Below are 20,248 nucleotides of genomic sequence, written 5' to 3'. Positions count from 1 at the left end.
GTCGGATTGGAGGAGTGACCCGGGGAGCCAAACGTTTGCAGCCGCGGTCTCAAAACTAGCCTCTCGGTTTGGGCTGTGACACGGGAGCTGGATTCCACCCTGCGGTGCCTAGCGTCGGGCACCTGGTAGCTGAGTTTAGGTATCTACACGAGTGGCCTGGGACACTGAGCACCTGGATGCCATTAATTCTGTTTAGAGTTCTGGGTGCCCAGCCCCTCTGACAGTCGGCCCCCAGGCATCGGTAATTGGGCCCCCAAACGTCGAAGCAGCCAATGGATTACCAGGTTTGGGTCTCAGCACCCACACTGTGGAGACAGCTTTTGTGGGGACAGATTGCACCTGAGCACGGGCAGGATGGGCCCTCGTCTGCGGGCGGGCCCTTGGGCGCAGTCTGTAACCGCGTCCTGCCTTGGCCCAGTCTGCAGCCTGTAATCTTGTCCTCGCCCTCTGGTGTGGCACGTAAGCCTAAGCCTGCCGAGTGCTGTGGCCAGGCTCTCTGGGCCCTCCCCCGCCCCCCCCCCCCCCGGCTCACGGGCTGAGGGGGCTCAGCCGCTCGCAGCAGCGAGTTGGGTTTTTCTTGCCCCGTTTCCCTCTGTCCCTTGCCCTGAAGAGCGCCTCTCAGTGGGCGCTCCACCAGATGCAGCACTTATGGCCTATAAAGAAGCTGGGTAACGCTGCTGATTGTATTATGCCTTTACACAGCCAGCTGCCCTTTGGGGAGACAGCACGTCACAGACGTGATCCCCGCTTTGCTCCTTCACGGAGACGTTGGTTATATTATTTCTTCCTTTGTTGCTTTTCCTTAATATAAACTGGGGCGTCCCCCGCTTTATTGCCTCTGAAGGCCATACCATTATACACCTCAGGGGCTCTTTCCATCCCTCCATCCCCCACAAGATCCCTGTGGGTCACGCTCCCACCCCCTCCCCTCTCTCAGCCCACCCCCCTGGCTTATGCTAGGGGCTCTGCATGCCCCCCCTTCCACACACTGTTATTTTGTTAAGTCACTCAGCGTGTTTAACTCTATTGGGAGGAGAAACAGAGGGTAACCCAGTTCTTTGGTCTATGGATAATTACAGGCCTGGCTGAAGATGATGGCTCTGCTAACCGGATGCATGGGGCTGTATGTGTCCCCCATTTCTCCTTTCTGGCTTTCTCATTTTGAACAAAATCAATAGCGTTTGGGCCATTGATGCCTAAAACATTCCCAGAAGTTTTGGAATTGATCGGATGCAGCATTCAAAAGTTATTGCATTGAAAGAGCCAGATGCCATCAAGTCGAGAACAGGGCTTCACTTTGGTCAACCAAAAAAAAACTATTCAGACTGAAAATATAGGTTTGCTCTCTCTGCATGAAAGCACAAATCCACAGGCCGTTGGCGCTCCCCCCAGTAATGATGCTCCTTGCATCTGCGAGAAGGAGCAGCAAGAGGAAAGCAGTATGAGTTGGTGATTCATGGCCAACGTGGAAGCTTCGGTTCTGAATTTGTATCCTCTACAGGGTTAACTCTGAATTCCGTGGCCAAACAAAATCACAAAGTGCAAATGTTGTTTACAATCCTGTTGGAAAATGTCCTAGAAAAAACTCCTCAAACCTTACTCTGCTTGTTTATCTTGTCTGTTACAAAGCAAAAGCATCAGGACAAGACATAGATCATCTTGATTTCAAAATTGTAGTGGAACCAAAAGATTCTTCATCCTTTACTGTTATCTTGGTGGCATCATCCAGGCAAGAAAAGGCTGCATGGACCAGTGACATCAGTCAGGTAAGAAGAAATCAAGCAAAAAGCCAATCCATATTTGGGCACCTAACTAGGTGGGCCAATTTCAAAATCACGCTGGGTTTCCATGGCTGTTGCAGATTGCTTACTGCCTCTGAAATCAGGCCCTTTATTTGGAAGCCCACATATGGGCATAGGGCCTGACTTTAGGCACCTGAGTTGGAGAACATTTGCATTAACCTTTCTATGCATCACTTTTCCTATCTATAAAAATAGAGACAATACTTAACTCACAAGGGTGTTGTGAGGTTGAAGTCATTAAAGTAACTAGAGCATTAGGAGAAAGTGCTGTGTGAAGTATGAATAATTCTTATTTCTTATTTTATATTGTTTAATTCAGGGCTTTCTGGTCGCTCTGTAGTTCACACTCACACATCAAAGGTGGGAGTAAATCTATGCTAAAATCGGGGCCCATTCCACTTGGAAAAAGAATATTGGCCCAACCCTCCATTCCCTTGCAGCTAGCGGATCATTTACATTTGTGCCAAAGGAGCATAAAAGGCTGCCAGTTCTGACTTTCCCACTCACTCCCACCAGTGGCAGCAGTTTGCACCCACTTTGCACTCACTTTGCAGAGTGTACATGATGCCGCAGGGTGCAAAGAAGTGGAGAGTCGGGCCCGTCTGGTTACGTGAAATGTAGGGACTGCTCTTCCAGATGGGAGGAAGAGAAAAATAAATGATTTCAATGGCAGATTTTTATAACATCTCGTTTTTAGCCACCTTTTTGCTGTGCAATGTCCTTTTTTCTTCAGCGAGGAAGCAATGTAGTATGTTTAACTCTTATCATAGCTTCCCAGGATAGATATAGGCAGGAACCTTAGATACTCAGGATGTAGGCCACATGGTGAGAGAGGCTGAATGCCGTAGTATATAACCGAAACTAGGTGGGCGAGGGAATATCTTTTATTGGGCCAACTTCTGTTGATGAGAGAGACAAGTAGGGCAGCTTGAAAGCTGGTTTCTCTCACCAACAGAAGTTGGTCCAATAAGAGATTATCTCACGCACCTTGTGTTGCTAATATCCTGGGACCGACACAGCTACAACAACACGGCATATAGTATGTAACAGGCAGAGGAGGGGGGGACTACGGTGTGGGAGCGTCTGTCTACCAGGGCTATCAGGCAGAGTCCTCTGGGAGGAGACTTGGGCTGGAAGAGTCTATCTGGGAGAACAGAGGTGGAGAGAGACCATTTCTGGAGGTCCCTGTCTGTGGTTTTGCCCAGGCCACCTCTGGTAGTTTCATTCTAAATATGCCAAATCCTGCATTAGAAGAACAGCTAGTTTGTGTAGGTCCCTGTAACCTCTCCGCTAGCAACTGGCATAAAGAGTGACCGCCGTGAACGCTTCACCCTTTGGTCACCCCGTATTTATGACCATTCGTATCTGAGGAAAGCAGCATTTCCAGCATCAATTTCATCTCAAAGGGCCCTTCGCAGATACAATGAGTGAAGATGTATCCAGTTTGGATTAGTTCAACATCACGTCCTCTTATGCTGTGATTTCAGCAACTGAGCAAATCCTATATCGAGCCTCGAAACACATTCTCTTTCCAGTGTAACTTGTGTTCTCCGTTCCCCTGACCCTTCTGTGTTTCAGTGTGTAGACAATATTCGATGCAATGGCCTCATGATGAATGCATTTGAGGAGAACTCAAAAGTCACAGTTCCCCAGATGATCAAGTAAGTGCTTTGTTCTTTGTGAGATGTGGAACTTTGAGTGCCTGTGCAAATGTAGCTTGACTACAGAGGCACCTGGGTTTAACTCTGCCCCTGGACCAGCAGAACTCCCTTTGGACTCCATATGTGAATAGCATTCAAATCGCTCCATTCGGATGCCGGTGGGAGCGTAATCAGTGCAAGACTAAACCCCTCGTATGTAATCCTACTTGTCACACACCAGTAATCAATGATCACCATAGAAATATTGTAACAATTAGTGATGGGCAAGTCTGAGAAGACATTCTACAACAAAGGCCTGTGATGTTTGTTTGGGGCCCCGGAGGTTTTTCTTTGTGTCTAGGAGCTGTCGTGTGCTGTGTTGAGCCGTAGCAATGATTACAGCACTTTAGCAGGGGTTTGTCGGTAGTGTTCGGGGAGAGGACATTTGCTCAGGGCTGTGTGAAGGGAGGTGGAAGGAGATGTGTGGGAAGGGGAGAGTTTCAAGAGGACAAATGCAGAGGAATGAAGAAAGGGAAAAACAAATGATTAAAAAGAAAGGGCTACAAGGAAATACAAAGGCAGCCACAAGGAGTGTGGATTTCTCCTGGTCTCCTCCCATGCTGCTTTGAGGACTTTACATTGGCATAATTCCATTCTGGGCATTAGGATTGTATGGTTTCGTTGTCAGTGATTTGGCAAGAATTATTACTGATGTAATGTTTTCTAAAATACAGATAAAATGGGTATGGGAGGGATGAAGGTGGGGAAGGAACCAGAGTCCCCTGCCTTGCAGGACAATAGCAACCAGGCCAAGCAGATATGGTTCTATGACAGGACATCTTCCAGTAGACACCCATCATGTTCCTCCTGGTCCACAGTCACTTTCCTCTAGCTCTTATCAATGCCAGGCAGAGGTGCTGGGGTCGCTGCGGCCACATCCCTTGGCTTGAAGTGGTTTCCATCATACACAGGATTTACAGTTTGGGTCATAGGCTCTCAGCCCCCCCACTGTACACATTGTTCCAATACCCCTGGTGCCAGGAAGTTTCCACCCTCGACCCCATTTCATTCTAGTCACCCCTGACCACAAAGCAGTATTGAGCCGCTTGGCTGACCCTTTGCTCCCTGTGACAGATTGGGATGAGCCCAGTTCATCCCTGCAGTAACTCCACAGATCTTACTGCAATCTCGGGGAGGGCAGGGCTAGGGCTCTGCTTTCTCCCCCATACCCAGCCAGCATGGCATGGCACGGGGGGTCCTCTGTGCCTTTCCCAGGGCGGTGCAGCCTGTGCACCTGCGTCTGTTGCGTGGGACTCCCCAGGAAAATTCTTGCTGAATCAGGCTCCAGCTGACGCATGGCCATCCTGCACCCTCTTTGAGGCACCTGGTTGTGCAGAAGCCACAGTAACCGTGTGCGCGTCCCTAAATTCTGACAACCCCCTCCCCACCCGCCCTGCCCAGCTGCTTTCCCACACCGCAGACACTGCAGAACTTCAAGGTTTAACTCGTTTACAGCAAATCTGCTGCTCTTGCATATCCCAGAGTGTTTCCATGCACACTGGGATGGCGATTGTCACATTCCCCTTGGGAAGCTCCCAGATCAGAACGTTAATTAAGAGACACCAGTGTTCAGTTAACCGTGGGGAGCCAGTACTGTCTCCCTCTGCGCCCCATGTAGGTATTTCCAGGTGAAGTGTATCTGCCTACACAGCGCACTGGTGTCACTCCAGGCTGGAACCGAGAGATTCTGTATCCCCGCAGGTCTGATGCCAGCTTGTACTGTGACGACGTCGACATTCGGTTCAGTAAAACGATGAATTCCTGCAAGGTCCTTCAGATCCGCTATGCAAGCGTGGAGCGCCTCTTGGAGAGGCTGACGGACCTGCGGTTCCTCAGCATCGACTTTCTCAACACGTTTCTGCATTCGTACCGGGTGTTCACCACGGCGGTGGTCGTTCTGGACAAACTCATCACTATCTACAAGAAACCCATCAGTGCAATTCCTGCAAGGTGAGGCTGCTCCGCCTCCTCTGTGCATGAACCGGAGCCCTGACCCCTGGGGGAAGTGGCCTGGGCTCTGAGGGCTAGAGGAAGGGACTCTGAAGTCAGGACTCCTGGGTTCTGTCCCTGGCTCCCTCAGTCCCTTGCTGGGTTATGTTGGGCAAGACATACATTCACTTGTATCTCCGTTCCCGGTCTGTAAAATGCTCAGATGACTTCCCCCCCCCCCCCCCCCCCATAAATTTCATTTGGCTGGAGTGTTGTTCTTTAAAGTTCCTTGAGAATTTTAACACTACCGTTACTACTGCTCAAACTGTAATGGCCCAGCTTTCCCCCCTTTCCCCCCCATCTTACAAGACTTAGATACTTTTAGCTTTGGCTAAGCAATGACTTGGGAATATAAGTCTACAAAAATCAAGGCGAAAGCAGAGTCTTTCAGAACAGTAAAAAGCTGGCACGAGGAATAAGAGGGCAGAATTAGGAAGGGGAAGATTTGGGCTGAATAGTGGGATGCCCGAGCCCCCCCTGCCGCCCGCCTGCTTGGGGCTGGCCCGAGGTCCCCCTCTACCCCCTGCCCTCTTGGGACCAGCCCAAGGCCCTCTATCCCCTGCATGCGGGGCGGGCCCAAGATCCCCTGCCATCAGCCCGAGCCGCTCTCCCAAGCCCTCCCTCCCGCGCAGGGCTGGCGTTGCCGCTTGTCCCCTCCCCTCCACATGTTCCTATGCACCCTGCTAGGGGTCGCACCCCTCTAAGGGTCACACCCTGCTTTTTTGGCAAAACTGGGCATTTGTCCAGTTCGCTCTTGTCAACTAATCATCAGTTGGCAAGAGCAAAAGGGACAAATGCCCAGTTTTGCCAAAAAAGTCAGGACGCCCGGGACAGGGCTTAAAAAATGGGACTGTCTCGGCCAAAACGAGACCTATGGTCACCCTAGCTTTAAAGCAGCATGAATAGGAATCGCTTTTGTTTTAACCCAGGTCACTGGAGCTCTTGTTTGCAAGCAGCCAGAACACCAAACTGCTTTACGGCGAGCCGCCCAAATCTCCGAGAGCAAATCGGAAATTCTCATCCCCTCCCCCGCTGTCCATCACCAAGTCGTCCTCGCCGAGCAGAAGACGGAAGTTGTCCTTAAACATCCCCATCATCACGGGAGGGAAGGCTCTGGACCTAGCTGCATTGAGTTGCTCCTCCAATGGCTATGCAAGCATGTACTCTTCCATGTCACCCTTTAGTAAGACCACTCTTGATATAAACAAACTTTACGTGTCCAGTAACTACCCCAATAAAATACCTGATGAAGGTGAAACTGCATCCGAAAAACAAGAGGAGACTCCTCCGAGCAAGCCAAGTAAGTCACTGTTGGTTCACAGGCTGGTGAGAGGTTCTCAGGCAAACAGTGGGGATCTGAGCAGAGGGAGGCAGTAGAAACGGGCCCAGTTTTGTGTCTCAAGAAAAGAGTGTGTTGCATTTGTAGGCTTTAGCAGGAATGTATAATTCACATGCAAGCGGCCATGAAACATACCCCAGCCTGCAGGGACTGTGCGGCAATCCAGCCAACATAACGTGGGGAAGAAAACGTCTGTCGGTGCCTGGAGAGGGATTTGGGAGCAAACCCATTGGCACTTGGGCTGTGGAGAAGTGAGGTCAGGCCAGCAGCAGCGCTGGCACTCAGGGAACAGCTGAGGAGTGTGAGTCAGGCGACATGGAGAGGCCAGGGCGCATGGAGACCCCCATTGGATCACAACATGGCTAGATAAGGTGCTGAAGGAAGAGAGCCTGAGCCGGGTGGGACCACGACTGTCTTACCACAAATGGAAAGTGGACTGTGCTGGCCTCTGGCTGGGCAGGCCCCCAGCTGCCCCAGCTGACACCTAAACACAGGCCTATAAATGTCAGAAAGACGCAGCAGGAGAAAGGAAGGGGAGGCCAAACCCGGCCAAGTATAACTGTAACCCTGGCTCACAGCACAATCCGTGGGGAGGGACACTCTGAGCCTAGCAAACTGCCCAGCCCCTCAAACTGCTCAGTGCCAGGGATTTGGGATTAAACACCCACCTGGCGTTAGCCAGGTCTCCTGTCACGTACAGCTCTGACCAGAGCCCGCCGGGTCAAGTACTGGGAAGAGCATATTAACTTAGCAGGCCTGGCACCGTCTCTCTCCATCTGATTGACACAGGCCTGGTCTACACTACGACTTTAATTCGGATTTAGCTGCTTTAATTCGAATTAACGCTTGACCCGTCCACACAACGAAGCCATTTAATTCGAATTAAAGAGCCCTTTAATTCGATTTCTGTACTCCTCCTCGACGAGAGGAGTAGCGTCAAAATCGGTATTGTTAATCCGAATTAAGGTTAGTGTGGCCGCAATTCGATGTTATTGGCAATTAGATGTTATTGGCTACCCACAATGCAACGCTCTGGAAATCGATGCTACTATGGTAGCTTGGACGCACACCACCGAATTAATGGTGCCTAGTGTGGCCGAATACATTCGAATTTATAAAATCGGTTTCCTAAATTCGAATTATATAAATTCGGATTAATCCTGTAGTGTAGACATACCCAAAGTCGCAGTTATTTGAACCTGCAGTTTGGGGGTGCAAGAGCAAAGGGCAGCTTTAAAAAATCTCTTCCTTTGTGTCAAAGCGGCGCCAGCAGGGAGCCAGTCCTGCAGATCACTCAGAATCTGCCTTCGCCAAATCCAGGCCCCATCCCCTTTGCGCCAGCCCAGTCGCGTGGTGCAAGGGAGGGCAGAGTTTGGCCTAACGAGGGCCCTGGGAGCGTGGCCTAAGGAGTGCAGGGTCAGCAAGTCGCAGTACGTTGAACTCGATGAGGCCCATGTCCAACTGCTGCTGGGAGAAGCAGGTCACGAGCCGCGGTGCAGACATGTCCCCGAACCATCCCAGCTTGTCTTGAGAACACAGTGTTACTGGCGTCGCAGGTCAGCGAAAATTCCTGGTTTGATGTTGCCAGCATCTCGCTGGAAGTTATCAAAGACAAAGAGCCTGATCCCCAGTTGGTGTAAGTCAGCTTCACTCCTCTGACTTCTGTGGAGCTACACCCATTGCAGGAAAGATGGGGACATCCTGGAGAGAGTCCAGAGAAGAGCAACACAAACGATGAAATGTCTAGAACACATGACCTCTGAGGGACAATTGAAACAATGGAGTTTGTTTAGTCTGGAGAAGAGACGACTAAGAGAGGCCATGACAACAGTTTTCAAGTACACAAAAGGTTGCTATAAGGAGGAGGGAGAAAAATAATTCCCCTTAACCTCTGAGGATAGGACAAGAAGCAATGGGCTTAAATTGCAGCAAGCGCAGTTTAGGTTGGACATTAGGAAAAACTCCCTAAATGTCAGAGTGGTTAAGCACTGGAATAAACTGCCTAGGGAGGTTGTGGAATCTCCCTCTTTGGAGATTTTTAAGAGCAGGTTTGACAAACACCTGTCAAGGATGGTCTAGATAATACTTAGAGTGCAGGGGACTGGACTAGATGACCCCTCGAGGTCCCTTCCAGTCCTACGGTTCTATGATTTACACTAGCTAAGAATCTGGCCTCAAAAGTCCAGAAAATGTTGTTTGAAAGGGAGTGGCTAAGAAAGAGACGGACAGATCTCTAACTAGTTACTCCCAATTAACACATGCGCCTCCTAGAATCTGCCCCATTTTAACATGGGTTGTGAACACCCAGCCATGCAGCCTTCCAGCCCTTGCTGGGCACGTCCTGTGCTCTCACCACCAGACATTCCCGTCCTGAACTCTGAAGCTACCACAAAAAGTGTTTACATGTTTAACAAGAGCAAAAGTTCCATTGGTCAGATATGCGCTAGGGCCCCTGGTGTCCTGAGGGCGCTCTCATTTGTACGCACACTCCTCATCATCTCTGTGCAAATGTTATCATTTGACTGTACAAAGTGCACTCTGACCTGGGTCCCTGAACTGTACCCACTGGTGATTGGATGCCCACAATCAGAGGCCCTGAGCGAGGCAGAACAAAGGCCCAGGTGGTGCCATTCTGAGATGGCCTGGGATGTACAAGTGGGGTGCATTCTAGGATATGCTTCATGGAACCCCACTTCCCATTATACTTAGTGGTTTGGCATGATGCTCTCAATGGATGAGCAGTATAAATTCCCCGCGTTACACCATTAACCATCTATTCCATCCCAGGGACCTTACACCGAGGTTTAAATTGCAGAGGCTGTTGTGTTGCTCAGCAGTTCTGTGACCAGGTTCACCACCAATAAACAGCCTGAACCTGACCAGCCACTCCAGGATAGAGCTCCCAAACCCGTGAACGTGGTCCGCTGAAGTTATTTACGTGGCATGTGGCAACTAAAAGCTGAATAACTTTCCGAGCTGTGTAAAGGCTTGTGGGTTACCCAGGTCAGACAGTGACCAGTTTAATTGTGCAAAACATTTTTGATTTAAGGACAAAAGAAAAATCAAAAATAATTCTCAGGCAACAGAACGTTGATGCTTTTGATTCTAGTGTGAATAACGCAGGGTAGCAATTCCCTTTTGGATGTTAGAGAGATTTGAAGGAGCTAAAATGTGGCTGGTTCGCACCTGCTTCCAAGCCTTGTTTTGCTGCAGTATCCACAGTTACAAGTGGGGAATTTGAACCAGCTGCTTGTTTTCTGCAGGTTCCGAGGTATCAGTTCGGGAGGAGTCAGACACTGATCCAAACCAGAGCGATGAAGCAGAAACGGAGACCTCGCCAACGAAATCTCCAACTACTCCTAAAGCCGTCAAATGCAAAAATTCATCAGGTAACGTGTGTGCAGAAACTCATCTAGCACCTGGGATATTTGCACAGCTACGTTCACTCTTTGGACCTGATTCTCCTCTCAGCTCCACTGGAGTAAATCAGGAGAAGTTCCACTGAAGTCGATGGAAATACACTGGTGTAAAACTGGTGCATATGGGAAGAGAAGCAGGACCTTTCTCTTGAATTTTTTTTTTTCTGCAAGAGTGGTGACGGGGGTAGGGTTTTGTCTAGTTGCACCTGTGTCCTGCAGATGTTGCGCTCTGGCCCGGTGGATGATTACCTTCCTCCAGGGCTGCAATGCATTCTGCAGTGAATGTTCCTGTGCTGATGTGAGCACTGGGGTGACTCTAGGAGCCACGCTCTTTGAGTGTCTTGTCATTAATAGTTCTCCTCTCCTTTCTGAGGGTGTTAGCAACCTGAGCAACAACTGGAGTGTGCTTCAGAAACAAGTGAGGTTTTTACCCACGAAAGCTTATGCCCAAATAAATCTGTTAGTCTTTAAGGTGCCACCAGACTCCTCGTTGTTTTTGTAGATACAGACTAACACGGCTACCCCCTGATACTTGGGTTAGCCAGAGTCCCTTTGTGAAGCCATTCAACCTGGGCTCTGAACTGCAAGGCCTAAGCATCAGTGCTGCATCATCGTTTATGTCCGCCTCAAACGTCTATGCTGTGCAAGGTGTCCCAAGGAGGAAACTAGGCCTGCATCCCATAAAGGGGTGTGTGTGTGTGTGTGTGTGTGTGTGTGTGTGTGTGTGTGTGTGTGTGTGTGTGTGTGGAGATTTGTGAGAATAATAGACTGTGCACACAAGAAGTAAGTATTGTATAGCTTTGTGGGGAAACGCCTAGAGAACATGAAAATCTTTCTGTTTGTTCTAACCATTCTGCAGGATTGACTAGAGACCTCTATCGTTCAGTGAGATGTTTAATGAAGCCTAGAGGGAGGATAGAATCCTCTCGTAAACTCTCCCTTGATAGATGTTTTTAATTTCTGTAGAACACTCTTGGTTTACGCCCTGCTAAAGCTGAGAAGGTGGCAGTTGTGCAACGAATTCTGGGGATGTTGCTCATGCGTTTCCGAGGGCAGCATTTGGTCCCATGAGAAAATGGTTAAATGTTAAATGGTTAACCTAAAGGTGAGGAGACAACCTTTCCCTTCTATGCCTGACATTGTTCTCCTGCTTCCTTTTCTAGATTTCTCATTGTTTTCTTATAACAATGGAGTCGTTATGACGTCTTGCCGGGAGCTTGACAATAACCGCAGTGCCCTGTCAGCTGCTTCCGCTTTTGCGATAGCGACTGCGGGAGCCAACGAAGGCACGCCGACCAAGGAGAAATATCGAAGGATGTCATTAGCAAGTGCAGGTGAGGGAAAACAATGCTCTGTAGCTTGGGGCAGGTTGGAGTTATCCCACTTGGAGAGAAACGTGAGCTACACAACTATGGAGTACGGTACAAAGAGTTTATTTATAGGGCGACCATCACCGCTGTATCTGGTTACTGTTTCCCATACAGCATCATCCCATATTATTCAATAGGATGCTTCCCTTACAAAAATAGACCAAAGGACGACCCACTGCACAGGAGATCATGCAGCAGCAGCTCCAGTGACCACCGGCCAAAGAGACCAGTGGCCAGGTGGTCGGCTGGCCCTCAGCTTGGGCTTGAGCCATGGTAGCTTTGAGTCTCTTGCCCCTGGGTGCCCAACATGAGCCCCCACTTGTGGGCAATCTCACTGTTCCCGGCGGGCGTTCAGCTCACTCCTCGAGTCCTTTTCAGAGCCCGATTCACAGTCCCCTTGTCACTAGCCTTTAGCAGCGCTTCCCCGGCCCCGCAGCCCTCCAGGGCCTTCGCTCGTGTGCAGCTTGTCACGTCCGACTGCCTCAAACGGGGCTGAAGGGAAAGGTTAGCAACTGCCTCAGCCTGAGCTCCCCTTGTTACTGGGGCAGTCGCTGTCCCTGTTCCTGGGAAAACTCCCCGCCCCCTTCTGTGGCCAGTCTCGCCCATTTAAACTCCACTGCGCCAGGTGGAGCGCGCTCGGCAGGGGCACCTGAGTACAGGAATGCTCGTTAGCCTTTCCACCGCAGGGATGGGGGGGTGCCAAGCTTCAACATACAGGCTGCTCACATGTGCGGGAGCTGGGCACAGAGGGAAGGATGGACTCTGAGAGAAAAGGGTCCCAGACAATTTAGCCCTGTGCAGATGATGCTCGGTGTATTGTATTGCACCCGTCCATTGGCATGTGCAAATGCCAAGTCTCCACTTGCATGTGCGGTTTTATTTGCACACACAAATCCAAGTGCTTGAATGCACACAGCTCTCTCATGTCCCAACCAGAGCCTCTGCCTACAGACAGCTTTAGTTCTCAGAGTTGACCTTTCAACTTAAGAGAGTGGTAACTGGCCATTCGGGCTTTTTCACATTATTTCTGTTAAATTGTTAATATTTTAAGTAATTCCTAAAATAATTGTATATGTGCTAAGTTATTTGCAATGATTTTAGGCTTTCCCCCTGACCAAAGGAATGGGGACAAAGAGTTCGTGATAAGGAGAGCGGCAACCAACAGAGTGCTCAATGTTCTGCGCCACTGGGTCTCCAAACACTCGCAGGTACTTGGTAGCCCTGGGACAAAGGGATGGTTGCGTCTCTATGGCTGTGGGAGGAAGAGGCTGCGCTGAGGCAATAGGATGAGATTTTACTGAACAATAATGGGACGATGAGCCGGCCTGTTCATTACGGTGAAATTCACCCAGTGCAGAGGGCCCACTGGACCCCTCCAGTCCTTAATAGGCCTTCTATGGGCTCTCTGCTTGGGGGTGAATGCCACCATACACTTACTGGCTGAGCATGTTGGTCATCAGCCTTTTCCCGTATTTGTGTAATTTGCACAAGTCGAGAAAAGCTCCCACCTGCTGCAGAGGGGAGGCTGAGGAAGCTGCAGATGCCGAACAGAACAGTCCCTGACCTTATGGCAATGTAACATGTGCAGAGCATCCAAAACACCAGAATCCTCATGGTTTTTCCAACCCGGGTACAGAAATACAAGGCTGGGTCCTAGCAGTGGGCTGGGTTTCTGTGTGTGAGAGGACGGGGTTGTGGGAAGAGGTTAGTAAAATATGTTAGGGATGAAAATGGACTGACGGCTGCTCAGCTCTCTGTGGCACCATTCCCCTCGATGCTGGCATTGTTTGTGGTAGAGTGTGGAGCAGCAGCAGCCGTGCAGTTTATTAACAATCATGCCCCAAACTCTGCTCTGTCCAGACGCCGTTTATGATGCTAATGCAAAGAACGAAGTGAGTACAGTGCCCTCCCTTTCAAATGCCTCTCTTGAAGCTCTTCTGCAGCAGGAGCAGATCGTAATTGACAAGAGGACAAGCTGTTTTTCTTCCTTAGGAGGAGCAGACAGCATGTTCTGTCTCTTCTTGCAGGCAGAGATACCATAGTGATTAATCGTGGAGAGGTTTTTAAAGGGAAATAAGACAGTGTACCTGCTTGTAATGAGCTATAATCTGAATAAAATGTGTGAAACCCTTTAATGGTACATACTTTTGGCAGGACTTTGAAACCAATGATGAACTAAAATGTAAAGTGATCAGCTTTCTGGAAGAAGTTATCCATGATCCTGAGCTCCTGACCCAGGAGAGAAAAGCAGCAGCCAATATTATAAGGTAAAGGCTTATTAGTGGGAATGCATGTTTTCCCAAAGCATTATGCTGCCTGTTAGCAGCTGCTACCTGCTTTCACCCAGGATGGAGTGGGAGTAGTATGTTCTCTGAGCAGTTTTACCAGTAATTAGATTATATGATTCGGGAAGCAAACATCAAAGATGGGCCAGATTCTCTGTTCAGTGACACTGCTGTAAGAGCGGCAAGTTACTCCCTGCCCAGTCTGAGTTTATATATTTAGATTTTTACAAGCTCCAGTAAAAGAGCAGGGCCCTGGGCACCGTTCAATACTCCACGAACAACATACTAAATAAAGTATCAGAGGGGTAGCCGTGTTAGTCTGGATCTGTAAAAAGCGACAAAGAGTCCTGTGGCACCTTATAGACTAACAGGCGTATTGGAGCATGAGCTTTCGTGGGTGAATACCCACAAAAGCTTATACTAAATAAACAGACCCTTCAGTTCCCCCCAATTGAATCAGATAACCCAACAACAGCATAAATAGAATAGAAATTAATCACCCGCCCCCCCATGATCTCCAGAGTCCCACACCACTTCTGCCAGCCCCGCCCAGCACCCAGCTCCCCACAGGCGAGGGAGAGAAGTGGGACTTACAACCCGCTCTGACGGCTGGTAGAACCCTGAGGAGGGAGCATCAGCAGCAGGAGTAAGTGTCACGACTGGGGCTTGGGTGGTCAGAGTCCGGCGCAGAGCCAGAGTCAGAGAGTCAAGCCAAGGGTTGGAGCCAGAGTCGGAGACCAGGGGCAGGAACCAGGACAAGTGAGGAGAGCAGGGCTCGGGAGCCAGGCGAGGCGAGGCGGCAGGGGCCAAGGTAGCAGCCAGCCAGGAATTCACCCAGTTGGCCAGACAACTTCCTATGCCTCCTTCTGGCTTAAATATTGCAGCTGGCTCAATCGGGGCCGGGCGCTCCTCCAATCAGGACACCTGTGGGCGGTGCTTCTGGTGGGGCCAGGGTTCCATTGGCCACTCAGCCCACCAGTTACTAACCAGCTGCCGGATGGTGGTTGCACAGGCTGCCTGGGGACCCACAGACCCGGGTTCGAGACCCAGGGATCCTCACAGTAAGACCTATTGGCCAGTCCTGCACTGCAGCACGGTGAGTTGTCCCTGCAGGGAGTCCTGCTGACTGCTGTGGCACTCTGTGCAGGAGGAGCCGTCAGCGCCGGAATACCTGATGGCAGGACTGAGCCATGCCAGGGCCTCCTTAGCATGCTAAGGGCTGCCCATTTCCAACACAATGAAGAGAAGTGTGCAGGGGCTGGAGGGGGGGCGGGTTGAGACGTGCTGCTGCCTCGGTGCATAGGTGCTCATGCTTAACCTTCTCTGCACCAGGGACAGTCTCCCGTCACTCTGTATCTGGAAAGCAGCAGCCCGGCATGCCTTGCTTCCCTGCACACGAGGACTTGCAGGCCCAAAGCCTTAACTAGAAAACTCTTGGGGCTGGGAGCCAGTCACACAGTTCCCATCCTCCACGGCTGTCACTGTTTGGCATGTGCTTTGTGAGCATGAGCAGGTCCGTCCGTACGGTGTGCCAGTTAACAAAGGCAGCCTGTGGATCTTCCTCTGTTCAGTAATTGTGCTGACTGACATTAGGATGGCGCTGCTCGTGTTCAGGAACTGAGCCTACGGCCACTCAGCATGTGGCATTCCCACCAAAGTCAACGGGAGGCCGTGGTGTGGAATAGCCACGGAGACCAGTGGGAAAGAGACACAGACCTCACCACTTCCCACAGGACAGTATTGGCTCACCCCTTTTCAGTGTGCACGGCTAAGTTTGCAGACCCCTGCTGACCCCAGTGGGAGTTGGACTCACAGGGATCTGAGGTCGCAATTTGGCGCATTAACTTTTTCTTTTTAAATAAGTAAAGTGACAAATCTGACTCCACAGAAGCAGCTTCTTCCATACTCCTAAAAGTTTACTCTATCAAAATATCAACTGAATGAAGCTCTAAATGTAAAGCTATGCTCTAGACCAGTGGCTCTCAGTCTTTCTGGACTACTGTACCCCTTTCAGGAGCTGATTTATCTTGCAAACCCCAAAGTTACACCTCACTTAAAAACTATTTGCTTACAAAATCAGAGATAAAAATACAGAAGTGTCACAGCCACACTGTTACTGAAACATTGATGACTTTCTCCTTTTTACCATATAGCTATAAAATAAATCAATTGAAATATAAATATTATACTTATATGTCAGTGTATAGTACATAGAGCGGTATAACCAAGTCATTGTCTGTATGAAACTAGTTTTGTACTGACTTCGCTAGTGCTTTTTATGGAGCCTGTTGTAAAACTAGGCTAATATCTAGCTGAGTTGAGGTACCCCCTGGAAGATCTCTACGTACCCCCAGGGGTCTGTGTACCCCCGGTTGAGAACCACTGCTCTAGAGCCAAGAAATGTATACAACCTATTGTTCTTTCAGCTAAAGTAACACTGCCTTTTCATTGCATAGGACTTTGACTCAGGAAGATCCAGGAGACAATCAGATAACACTGGAGGAGATCATACAGATGGTAAATGCTTTTCTCCCCTCACTTCTTTTAATTACCATCAAGTTGATAGAGTGAATTACTAATATTCTGCTATGAGACACCCAGTCAGTTTTTGCATAGCCTAGATGTATGTTAGTCTGATCAGCTTGTAACCCCTCCAGCAGTGCTTTATTTGAACTGCCCGATTTGTCATGTAACCCTGTCCCTTTGTGATTGTCAACAGATTATTTTCTTTAGGCTGTTTTCTAAGCTACAGCTTTCTGTTACCCTGTGAATCATCTGGCGCTAAAGCTGGGTAAATAATGCACAAAATGTCTAGAGAATTAATGCTTGAATGTTTTTGTGTGCCTGTGCTTTGCCTTTTGTGTTAGCTTCCCGTGAACGTTGCACTAGTCGTGTTTCACTAGCACACATTCATGGAAAGCAGATTTCAAAGTCCCCTGTGCAAGTATTTTCAGACAATGAATTTTAAATTCACACACACAAGTACCTCTAGTGGAAGGGGTCTTGTGCTCATCCAATCTGGGACAGAAACTATCTAACCAAGAAATAAAACTAATTGTAATTGGATCAGAGAGTAAAACAATTGTAAAACCTATTCCTAGCACAGATTAAAATAATGGACACACATGAAAAGTTAATCTGCTCGCAGGCAAAAAAAGTGAAATTTCATCCAAGAAGTTACTGATTGTGAATTATTGGCATAACTGACCCCAGTGGGATACAGCTGACCAGTCTCCCCTAGAGCCACAGAAAGGTAATGCACACTTTCAGCACAGTGCATGGGGAGTTGGTCACACATCTCTCTTCATGTCTGCAGAATTTGTGTCCAGGTTTCACCAGGAACTGGACTGAAATAACCAACCCCCGTACGTCAGGGTTTCAGTTCACCAAAGGGTGGCTTTTCTCCTGGGCTGGCAAATCCCCAGACACATGTAACATGTATCGATAGTTGAGTGCTCATTCTGACTGGGTCCAGTTCAGTATTGTCAGCCCCACACCTTCAAAAATCCTGAATCAGGTCCCAAACATCATGAGATTAGCTTACAAATCAGGAGATTTATCCAAATAGTAAATGTTGTCTTTTTTATTTGCCTTCTGGCTTCTGATTCTTTAGGGCTCATTCACTTCACGTTTTCAAGCTTTTCTCTACAATCATGAGGGCTAGAAACTTACTTTAAAAAAACCAAAGAATGTGGAGATTCTTGTGCAGTCTCTTGATCCCCGCAGCTGGGATTTTAAGAATAACACCAAGTGCTGCGAGACTCACGGTGAACTCCTAAGAGTTGGCAGCGCTGCGTTCTGGATGTTAAACATGCGCACTCAGTCATTTGGGCTTGTTCTGATTTGAGGTTCCATTTCACCCTAACCATGGACTTTGAGACCAGGTCTGGGTCTGGAGGTTGAACTCTGCACAGATACAAAGCTCCAGGATGTTCCGATTCAGGGCTCTGGTTCAGGCCCATCTTGAGTTTTCACCTAAATTTCGTCCCTTGCAGCATTTCCACATTTTGTCCCTACTGTAGAATCAAAGGGTTAGAAGGGACCGTGGGGTCATCTAGTCTAGTCCCTGTCAAGAAGCAGGATTTGTTGTTTCTAACCCATCCCAGACAGGTGGCTCCAGACGTCTCCTTTTGAAAACTTCCAGTGAAGGAGCTTCCACAACCTCCCTAGGCCTCTGTTCCATTGTCCCACCCTTCTTACAGTGAGGAAGTTTTCCCTGAGATTTCATCTAAACCTGCTCTGCTGTAGTTTGAACCCACTGCCTCTTGTCCCACCCTCTGTGGCAAAAGAGAACACATTTCTCACTCTTCCATGGCAGCCTTTCACGTATCTGAAGACTGCTGTCATTTCTCCCCCTTAATCGCCTCTGTTCCAAACTGAACATACCCAGTTCCTTCAGCCTTTGCTCGTATGGCTGCATTCCTTCCCTTTGGTCATCCTTGTCGCTTGCCTCTGGATCCTTTCCAGTTTCTCTACGTCCTTTCTATACATTGGTGACCAATGTTGGACACAGTTCTCCAGCTGAGGCCTAACCAGCGACGAGTAGAGCGGTGCGATCACCTCCCGTGACTTGCATGTGATCCTCTGTTAATGCAACCTACAATTGCATTTGCTTTTTTGCAACAGCATCGCATTGCTGACTCATGTCGAGGTTGTGATCCACCACAACTCCCAGATCCTTCTCAGCCGTGCTGCTGCCCAGCCAGTTATCCCCCATCCTGTATTTGTGCGTTTGGTTTTTCTTCCCGAAGTGGAGCACCTTACGTTTGTCTTTGTTAAATTTCGTTTTGTTGTCAATAGCCCAGTTCTCCAATTTATCCAGATCTCTCTGAATTTTAGCTCCATCCTCCAAAGTACTGGCAACCCTCTCCCCAGCTTTGTGTCACCTGCAGACTGAATCAGTGTGCTCGCTAGTCCTACATCCAGGTCATTAATAAAGATCTTAAATAACACCGGACCCAGAACAGATCCCTGTGGAACCCCACTTGAGGCCTCCCTCCAACCTGACGTCATTCCATTAATAGTCACTCTTTGTCTGCGGTTGTTTAAACAATTACGTGTCCACTTAATGGTAGTTCTGTCCAGCCGCATTTCTCCAGCTTACTTATCAGAATGTCCTGTGGGACTGTGTCAAAAGCCTGGCTGAAGTCCAGGTATATTATGTCCACCGCATTCCCCCATCACCAGTCCAGTTACTCTCAAAGTAGGAAATCAAGTTAGTTTGGATGATTTGTCTTGGTAAATCCATGCTGGCGGCTAGTGATCACCCCTTCATCCGCCAGGTATTCGCAAACTGAATGTTTTATACATTGCTGTAATACAGGGGTAGGCAAACTTTTTGGCCCGAGGGCCACATCTGCAAATAGAAATTGTAGGGGGGCCATGAATGCTCACGGAATTGGGGTTGGGGTGCAGAAGGGGGTGAGGGCTCCAGTTGGGGGTGCAGGCTGGGGCCAGAAATGAGGAGTTCAGGGTGCGGGACAGGGCTCCAGGCTGGGGCAGAGGGTTGAGGTGCGGGAAGGGGGGCAGGCTCCGGCCTGGGGTGCGGGCTTTGGGGTAGGGCTGGGGATGAGAGGTTTGGAGTGTAGGAGGGGGCTCTGGGCTGGGACTGAGGGGTTCGGAGGGCGGGAGGGGGATCAGGGCTGGGGCAGGGGGTTGGGGCTCCCGGAAGCAGCAGCATGTCTCTTCTCTGGCTCCTAAGCGGAGCTGCAGCCAAGCGGCTCTACGCGCTGCCCCGTCCGCAGGCACCGCCCCTGCAGCTCCCACTGGAGCACCAGAGGAGGCCATTGGAGCAGGGCCATGCCGCGGCTTCCGGGGAGCTGTGTGGAGCAGCCCCCGACCCTGCTCCCCGGCTGGAGCGCCGGAAGGGGGCAAGCCCCAGACCCGGCTCCCCAGCGGGAGCTCAAGGGCCGGCTTCAAACAGCTCGCGGGCCGGATCCGGCCCATGGGCTGTAGTTTGCCCACCGCTGCTCTAGTAGCTTCCCAGGTATCAAAGTTGTGAAAGTTCTGTTTATCTTGTAGTGTAAAGTGTTTGCTGTGGCCTCCATTTGGATAGTCTGGCCCCACTTTGGCTGGCATGAGGCCTGCTGATAGGCCTCCTTGACTCTATGGGCACTAGAGATATTCACAAAGAAAATCCACTTTGACATATTTTCTTCCTGGAACCCATTTGTACAGAACAATTCCCCTTGGCCTGCAGCAGACTTTAACTAGCCTCTTGACTCCTGTTCCACCTGGCTGGCTTTTAGCCTGCTGCTGTCAATGAGGCTGAAGTCAGCTGCTCAGCAGAGCCAACCGGTATTTTAACTTGAGCAGCCTAGGAGATTGCTAGCACACTCCAGTGC

The 20,248-nt window shown here is 49.6% G+C and overlaps 1 protein-coding gene across 1 annotated transcript in view; it reads left to right on the top strand.

The window, feature by feature from the left end:
* Positions 1–20,248, top strand: part of RASGRF1 (Ras protein specific guanine nucleotide releasing factor 1) — an 89,755-nt gene that overhangs the window by 51,052 nt on the left and 18,455 nt on the right. Inside the window, exons 12-20 of the mRNA XM_065412236.1 lie at positions 1,630–1,766; positions 3,381–3,463; positions 5,204–5,452; positions 6,421–6,791; positions 10,094–10,219; positions 11,413–11,583; positions 12,721–12,827; positions 13,774–13,886; positions 16,361–16,421. Coding sequence (XP_065268308.1) covers positions 1,630–1,766; positions 3,381–3,463; positions 5,204–5,452; positions 6,421–6,791; positions 10,094–10,219; positions 11,413–11,583; positions 12,721–12,827; positions 13,774–13,886; positions 16,361–16,421 — 1,418 coding nt within the window. The remainder of the gene's footprint in view (positions 1–1,629; positions 1,767–3,380; positions 3,464–5,203; positions 5,453–6,420; positions 6,792–10,093; positions 10,220–11,412; positions 11,584–12,720; positions 12,828–13,773; positions 13,887–16,360; positions 16,422–20,248) is intronic.

Source organism: Emys orbicularis, chromosome 10 (assembly GCF_028017835.1).
Source record: "Emys orbicularis isolate rEmyOrb1 chromosome 10, rEmyOrb1.hap1, whole genome shotgun sequence".
Lineage (NCBI taxonomy): Eukaryota > Metazoa > Chordata > Testudines > Emydidae > Emys > Emys orbicularis.
Note: the sequence above shows the minus strand (reverse complement) of the source record. Positions and strands in the feature narration are given on the sequence as shown.